The following is an 8,924-nucleotide window of genomic DNA, read 5'->3' as shown; positions in this document are numbered from 1 at the left end:
TAAGTGCTTATTTACTTTTAGCTGCATGTTCCTCTTTAAGTGCTGACCTGTAAACACAGGAAGTTTTCACCTCGCTGCCTTCTCTTAGTCGGCCGAAACACCAATAATGTGTTTAACATCCTCTGGATCTTAATACTGCACTATTTATTTATTTTATTTATTTAACTCGAGCTGTACAGAGGTTAAAAAGGTGTGAAGTGAAGCATGACAAATACCTGAAATAGCAAATTAATGGAATAAAAAAAACATGCCACTTGCCACAGGAAATTCATTTCCGCTAGATGCCTTCCAACTCGTGTTTTTCTCTTACGTACATTTCCCCACTTTTACTCTTATCATCTCTAAGATCAGCGATGTGCTCATTCAACAGCGAGAGTTGAATGAGTGTGTGGGTTCCTCTCATGATGTCTCTCTTTGATCAGAAGCCTTTTGTTTTAGTTTTACTTTGAGGGGCCAACCAGAGAGCTTAGTAATCACTTCTACAGTAACCTGGTGTTCATCCTTTCTTCTGTGTTACATGATGTACATCATCGATGTTTGGAAATACTCCTGCACCATAAAATTATTCTAAAATGTTCAAAGAGAGCTATTTTGAAATATTTCAGAAATAAAGGTTCCATTAAGGTTTCATAAACAATATAATTAAAATGATCATATACATCACATGTGTACACACAATGTTTACTCTACTAAAGGAAATGCACAAATGATCAGGACTAAAATCAACTTGAAGTGTAACTTCCTGATGGTTTGAACAGTGTAAAAGTGATGCCATCATCTGCAACAATGTCTGTATAATCACATGTTATCAAGATTGAGTTAGTAAATTTAATATTTAAAACATCAGATGTAGTCTGGGAGGAAGTTTGTTCCTTATTTGGGACGACTTCCTGTTGAATCCTCACAAACTTTACATTATTTTAGCCATAAAGTCTCGTGATTCTATATCTATCACTGTGTGTAACACGACTGCATATAAAACAAAACAGTCAAATCAAAACAAAAATATTAAAATTGTAAAACAAAAGAAAGCAAAAAGAGGAAGCCTTACATGCCTCTTTAAATTAGTTTCAATATCACTAAGACGAATCCTGAGTCTTTGATAGAAAACTGCAAAGAGTCCCCTTCAGAAGAGTCCAGGATCAGGACTGTGATGAGAACAGTTCAAGGATAGCAGCCATTTTATTTTGTGTATGTCATTATTGGGCTTCTGCACACAAACACATGGTCTGCCTGTTAAAGCTGAGGAGCAAACACCCAGAACACATGATAAGTACATCATGAAGTCAGCTGCTAACCTCAGCAAACAGTACCCTCCTGTGGAGGATCTGTGTGTGAACTAACCAACATGAAACATTATGAGGAGACACACATGCTGCATGTAGGAAGGAAGCAACAGATTGTACTTTTTTATTTCAGGAAAAGCATTTAAATCCACAACGACATGCTTACAATTTAAATAAAGAAGCAAGCACACTTTCATAAATGAACAATCATTCTGAAAACCTTTTCTTGGAAACTAATTTGTGTACCTTGTTCAGCTTCATATATTTGCTCATTTAAAAAATGCAGTTTAAGCTGATGGGAATTGTCTTTTTGCAGCCATTAAATGTGTCTTCAGTTTCATCCTGTTTCTCTTTCTTATGTTTCCTTTCTATTGAGTCATTTAGGATGTGAATAAAACATTTGATTTGTCATTTAAAAGGGGATTTTTGCACGCGAGAGAAGAAAGGGCAGGGGTGAGCGGGGAGGCGAGCCTCGGGCATCACGCTTTAACTTTACACAATCCGCCTGAAGCTTGAAAGCACCGTTTTCCCTGCAAGATTTCCGTCTTGAAAGCATCACAGGGAGAGAAGTGATTCAGGCAGCTGAGACCGAGCTACGGGGAGCGGTTTAGATTATAATGACAACACACACTGCTGTCTCTCAACTGTCAGACCTGACTACAGGTGTGGTAGAGTTTTGAAAGAAAGCGTCGTTCAGCAGCTGGATGGCCTCAAACTTATTCCGAAAATATTTTCAGTGGACAGATGAGATTAAAACATTCGCTTTAAACCTGAATTCAGTGAGTCGTGTGTTTTATTTAAGCGGGTGTGGGGAGGGTCTGTGTTGATGTCAACTATAAAGATATTATGTTCACTGACAACACCTCTAACAGAAGCTAATGCCTGCTGGGACTTGCCGAGCTCAATAAGTAAAGTGACATTTGTAACATGCATGATGTTTAGCACGTGATATTTACCTTAGTCATCATCTGAGAACAGTTGAGTAGTGATTCTGACAGGATCTGTATGAATGTCATCCGTTTCTCAACTGTTGACACGTCAGCTGGTAAACATAGATCAAGAACTGGCTGGTGTGTGATGTCTCAACACCTCAGTGTTTACTCTGTAGAGCTCAGAGCGGTGGATGAGCATTACAGAGGGAGGAAGCTTCTTCAGGTTCACTGCATGTGGAGCTCAGGCAGAACAGCGAGGCTGGAGGGCAGTATGTGCTGCTGACTGTAAACATGTTCTGGACAGATATCTCTTCTCTCTTCTATCTTTCTCTCTTTTTAGGAAGTAAGTGTTTTGAGAGGTTTGTGCGTGTGCAATCTTAGATTTTAAACTCTAATGATTGCTCTTGAATGAGGGTGTAGGTCCGGTTTTCTAAATGCTGCACTACTAATGTATTAACCAACTTCATTTGTTTAGTTTACTTAAAAGAGACTTTGCATCTTTACTACAAAGAGAAGTGTCCTGTTTCAACTTGTATTGTGATTAAAGGACTATTACAGGTCATTTAGCAGACGTGCTCATCCAGAGTGACTTACAGTGAACTAACTACAGGAGTACAATGGTGGCAGCCCTGGTATTGAACACACAACCTTCTGGTCTTGGAAGGCGTACCACCAGACCAATAGGCCATCACCACCCATCTATGTAACATCTGGTCCAGGGGCCACAGATACAAAAAACCTCACATTTACAGCAATATTTAATGTGCACTGTTCATGTTAAATAAACTATTAAATAATCTTTGATTGATGTTCAATGTGTATAACCATTTTAAGATCCTAGAATCACTGCGACACAAGTTGCTTGTTTTGAAACAGAACTGCATACAACACAAAATAATTGTAAATGACTTCCAATATCACTAAAAAGAGTCCCTTTTCCGAAGAGGCCAGGATCCGGTTTTGTATTAAAAAGGGCCAAAGATACACTTTAATTTGAATATGTCATTATCGAGCATCTTATGCCGGCAGTCTTCCTTTGCACGCAGGACCACCAAACCCCACACATAATAATCATAGAGGAAATGATGCTCTTGCTTATGAACACAGATCCATCAACTGCGTGACAGGATTAATGTGGCGGGAAATCTTAGAGCAAACATTGGCAACCAAAAGGATGTTTTCTGGGTGTAGCCACTGACGTCATCCGTGGGTGAGGTACTGTATCAACAACAGTCAGTAATGATACATTCACTGGTGGCCTCGGATCATCCATGATTAAACTCTTGCACATTTGTTTCCAATTAAAGTATGAATGAATGAAGACGGCCGAAGGGATGAAAGCTACGAACAATACTTTTCTTCCTGTGTGTTGCATTTCAATGTGTTTACGACCTGTTTATGGTCAGAGGGGGAAAAGATTTATGCAGTATTCCCTTCGTGGTTGTGGTGTCTTTGCCTGTCTTTATTATAAGGCCATGACTAAATGACCGACTATGTGAACCATTAAGTCCCTGCAGATTGATATGTTTTGAAATAACTGATTCACATCATTCAAGTATAATATAATGTCCTGCTCTTATAAAACTGTGTCGACCCCCAATGAACAATGCTGAAAAGCGTCCCATGGTGGAACCTACTTGCTAAACTCTGGCATGGGATGAACATCTAAAGGTGATTAAACTTCCTCTGTTTGGTTTAAGAGCTGCTGTGATCTGATTGGCTCGCCCCTGCACGTTGTGGGCGGGGTTTATTTTGGGTCTGCAGGCTCTACTTGTGCATAGTGAAGGCAATGACAGCATGGACTCACGCTGCTCACAAAGTAATGCTTCAAAATACAAAGCAACTTTTAACTGAAGTGGAGAATCAGCCTGACGCTCACATGGATACTAAACAGGCTCGATACGTGTTTTAATATCGATATCACAGTCTCTCCGCAACGTCGTGACTTTGTTTTTACTCGGTATAACCTTTTATGGGCTCGCGACTCATAACGAAAATGAACCCACTGGACAGGTGCGTTGACAGGTTAATTAAAAGCTACGCTTTGTTGTGACGTCGCATTTAGATGCGGTTGTTATTGCTTTAAAAAATCGTTGATATTAGTTACAAAATGGAGCAGAAACATTATTTGTCGTGTGGAAGTGAGTCGTCGTCGTCCGGTTCAGACACCTTGTCCGAGGGAGAAGAAATGACGCCTGTGCTGGACATCATGGTTTCTGCAGATGGAGATGGTCACAACTTAGACTTTGAAAGTGTCCACGAAGCAGAGGACGACAAGGAGACACCGAGGGATGAAGAAAGTGAAGACGAAGACGAAAAGGTAAACACACCCCCAAACTACTACACATGTGAGGTGAAGACTCAAATGCATGGTGTGTGTGTGTGTGTGTGTGTGTGTCCTCGTGTTAAATACACACCTAGTTTACTCTGAGAGTACAGAATCAAATGGTTAAAGTGACGTGTGCTGGTAATCTCTTTTAATCCAGTTAACTCCTCTGAAGATGTAATAAACTCCATGAATTTAACTTCCTGCTGTCAAAATATTTGTAAACAACCTTCAAGCATCAGATGCCGAAGTCATGAAGTCATGAAGTCATGAAGTCAGTGCAGCACAGTCTAAGTATAATCCATGATGCTTTTTTTGACTTCATCCACTTAATCTACATTCACAAATCATCCTCATTATGTAGTTCTTTCAATACACTTTGTGAACTGATGCACTGCTCTCTGTTTGGACTGTGATGAGTCCTGACTGAGTCATTGTGGATGTTTGGCATATGGGTGCTGTTTATACATGTTTTTTTATTCCTAACCCTAACCCCAATGTGTAGCCTGTCCTACATTATGTTGCCAGGACTGAATCTGCTGCATGAAAAACAAAGATGATAGCCAGACACACCACTAGGTATCATAATTCAACAGCGCCACACACTACAACCTCTCATAGCTATACACAACCACATTCATAACAAGGGTAAGTGTTGTTTTACAAACTTCTGTGTTTTTTATATCACATATTTAGAGCTGTGTCTGGAATGTAATGGACATGAGAGGTCTAGTCACACTCTGATCTTGTAGATGAGCGTGCAGTAATTGTTATGTTTATTCAGGAAACAGATGGGGGGGGGAAAATGAGGAAGACAAAAGTAATGTCTCAGCTTTTTAATTACACTTGACAAGGATGCTTCTGCAGACTGGTTTGACGAGGTTTGATGCTTGGGAGGGTGTGTTTGAGATCAACCAGGAACTTTACCTGTATACATTTTCTAAATTATAATATCATGCAACATGGCTTCAGGCAATAGGTGTGGCGGAAACATCCAATACAAGCAATAGGGGGATACAGAAGATTTAGCAAGTTTATCCGTGTGTTTCTTCACACTTTTTTCCCCCCTCATAATTTCTCGCATGCAACGTCCCAAAGCGCTAAAGTGAACATATCAGCTACCTATGTAGCTGATATGTTCTTTCTGGCATGCGTCACGAATTAAAACAAACAGACTAATTGCTCTGTTCTGCTCTGTCATGGAAGTTGGAATTGGACAGACCTGCAGAGAAGCCCCAGATTGCATTTCCTGTGAGCATACTATAAGTATAAAACTAAAGCGACTTACCCCCGCGATGGTGTCATGTTTGCTAACACTTGTGCTTAACTGATTTGGGTTGGCTGACAGTTTGACAGTCCATTAGCTTAATAGAGCTGAGCTACCTGACGAAGGGCAAGGACTAATACTGGTTTCTTATTTCAGTCCCTCAAAGTGATTCTACTTCATTAAAACACATACTGTATATTTGTGTTTCCAGCAAAAGGAATATGATTCCTCAAGTAGTTTTACTAAAATGTAACGACATTTAATCAGGCAGCATTTATTGTATGAACCCTGTGCCCTCTTCTCCTGACCCCTTTTGATATGTCAGTTTGAAGTTCATTTAAAACCAGTGACCTCTCTGTCGCTGGCCACCGAAGAGGAGATGTAATTTGACCTGTTGCACTAAATGGACACAGCCACAAAGCAGGTAAGGCGACCTGACGGTGTAGAGCAGCCTTCCAGTGGATTTACTTCAGGAATAATCAGGGAACCCTGACCTTTGACCCTATGGCTTGCTGCTGTGGCGTTAAAGAAGGAAGGTATTCTGAGAAGTCGCGTGACGTCTCTGTTACAGCCTTAGCCTCGCGCAGTGTTTCCTGCACTGGAAGCTTCATGGGGTTTTCCACAATGTTTTATTTGGTGCCTATCTTCACAAAATCTCTTGCTTCTTTGTCCATCCCCGACTTCTAAATCAGTCCGGTGTCGTGGGCAGTGACGGAGAACATTATCTACAGGATGAGATGAGCCCACACATAATCCTTTCTTACATGCACACGATAAATAAAAAGGCAATAGATTAAAAATAAGAAGCATACAGTCCAGATTTATAAACGTATTGTGGCCCAGGAACACTGGATGTGACTGTGCAGGCAATTATGGTGGATTGCAAGTTTGAGATTAGTGGCAGGTATTTACACTATTTTCTGACTAACCCAGTTATTTTCATTATTAATGAATCTGTTACTTAAAAACTATTGATTATCAATCGTCTAATCTATAAATCATTGAAGCTCTATTTTATTTTTATTCTTTAGAATAAACGACAATTAATTTATTATCAAAAGAATAATCAGCAGATTAATTAAACTAGAAGAAAAGTAGTGAATAAAAGCGAAGTGAAGTCACTAAATCACGTGTTCTGTCGGACTCCAAAAACCAAAATATCTTTTATTTACAATAACACATGACGACAACTCGCAGCTAATCCTCATTCTGGAACCAGAGAATATTTCTCATTACAAGCTACATTTAGAGGGATTTAATCTTAAGTAGTTAAATAGGAATTTTGGTATAAAACCACTATAAGCCTCACAAAACAGCACTGTTTTGGTCCTCCCTTCGTACACATGTTGGAACATGACTTAATTCTTATTCTATGCTTTAGCTGGACGCACTATCACATGTAGTTGTAGATGTGAGATAATACAGCGAGTCTGGCACACTGCTTGCCAAAGAACACAATCTGTCAGTGTGTTAATCATTGTATAACTGCTGCTTTTATATCCCCCCCCATAATCATAAATCTTTTCCCATACTGTCTCATCTCTACCTTTTCATGTAATGATATCAAAGTACGGGACTTGCCACTTCTGTTTTGCTTTATCCCACCGTTTCCTATTTGTTCCTAAATGTCCTGCTGCAACGACAAATGCATTTCCCACAGAGGATCAGGCTTAAAGGTGAAACTTCCAGCAATGTTTGATATCACAAACCAGTATTCCCACCATGGTATGATAAGTAATAAAAGTAGTGGGCAGGTTATTTTGGCAATGGATCAGAGAACATCTCGCAACAACGGTGATTATTCCTGTTCTTCCCACATGTCAGGTTTACCCTTTCAGTCTTTTCAGAGGTTTGTGTTGTACAGTAGTTACTTTACAATCACATGGATTATCTTCAGTACACAGAGCGAGCACCAACGTAAACTGAATGGCTTCCTCAGTGGCGGGGTGAAATGGAAACAGCATTGCGTCACGCGCAGCCCATGCCACCCAAGAACACAGTTATAGTTAGTTTGTGTTTAAGCAAGAACGATTTCTTCCATCTTCTTCCCCTGTCCTTTTTTATTTCTGCGATATTTAATTTATGACACTGACTTTACAGTACTTCCATTCATCTTTCAACCCCGTGTTTGCCCATGTGTGTATCTTACACTGAATGAGTCAAATCATTTACTCATCCGGCCAGATAACCCTAAAAGTTTCATTATATAGCACATGTCAACAACACGGCAATTCAAAGTGCTTTACAGAAAATGAAAAGCATTTAGACGTGCAAAAGAGACACATTATAAAATGACATTTAAATACAAATAAAAACAAGCAATGTCAGTAAGGTTAGAGGGCTGTAAAATGGGATATCTTTCACTGTGTAGCAGTTTAATTTGAATAAACGGGCACGGTCCTCCGCAGTGAGTAATAAGTATTTTTTAAATGGGAACTAACCATGTGTGACAATTGGCACCAGAACGCTTTGTTGGAGTGGAGCTGCTCTGTTTAGTTTAGCAGGACACTCGTTTGTCTCCTGAAAGACTTGTTCATTTGGTCTGGAGAAGGCAAGCAAGGATTGTTTCTGGAGGGAGATTTATTTGTTTAAAGATTACTGTATGATGGAGATGAACACATGGTTAGAGGAAGGTATATGGTGACATTGTAAACACATTTAGTGCTCTTTCTTTCTGCATACTGTGTTTCTGTTGATACATTCACTGACTTTTGTTTTATAAATGTAGAATTTTCTGTATTTCAGCCTTTTTATATCATTAAAAGTTAAGTATTTGACTGTTAAACAAGCAATTAGAAGATGTCAGCTAATGGTAATTTGTTACGATCATTTCAGACATGCATTAGACATGTATGTAAGACCAAACGATTGATCAATAGATACAAAAAAATGAAATAACACTGAATTAATTGATAATGAATTGAATTGGTTGCAGTCCTAATGCCTCCGTCTACGTGCAGAAACATCTGCACATAGAAGAGCAGCAGCAGCTTCAGTGCCCCATTTGTGTCTATGCAGGATGCATTCAGGCACAGTATTGAGTGTAGGTCATTAGAGTTTTAGCCCAATACACAATCCCTATAGTAACTTAAGAAAGAAAATAGACTTACTTT

At 39.4% G+C, this 8,924-nt stretch overlaps 1 protein-coding gene across 1 annotated transcript in view; it reads left to right on the top strand.

Moving 5' to 3' along the window:
* Positions 1-4,020: 4,020 nt before the first annotated feature.
* mast4 (microtubule associated serine/threonine kinase family member 4) overlaps positions 4,021-8,924 on the top strand; it is a 68,872-nt gene continuing 63,968 nt past the window's right edge. Inside the window, 1 exon segment of the mRNA XM_029444170.1 lies at positions 4,021-4,538. Coding sequence (XP_029300030.1) covers positions 4,329-4,538 — 210 coding nt within the window. The 5' untranslated portion in view covers positions 4,021-4,328.

Source organism: Cottoperca gobio, chromosome 12 (assembly GCF_900634415.1).
Source record: "Cottoperca gobio chromosome 12, fCotGob3.1, whole genome shotgun sequence".
NCBI lineage: Eukaryota > Metazoa > Chordata > Actinopteri > Perciformes > Bovichtidae > Cottoperca > Cottoperca gobio.
This window is presented reverse-complemented; position numbering and strand designations above follow the sequence as displayed.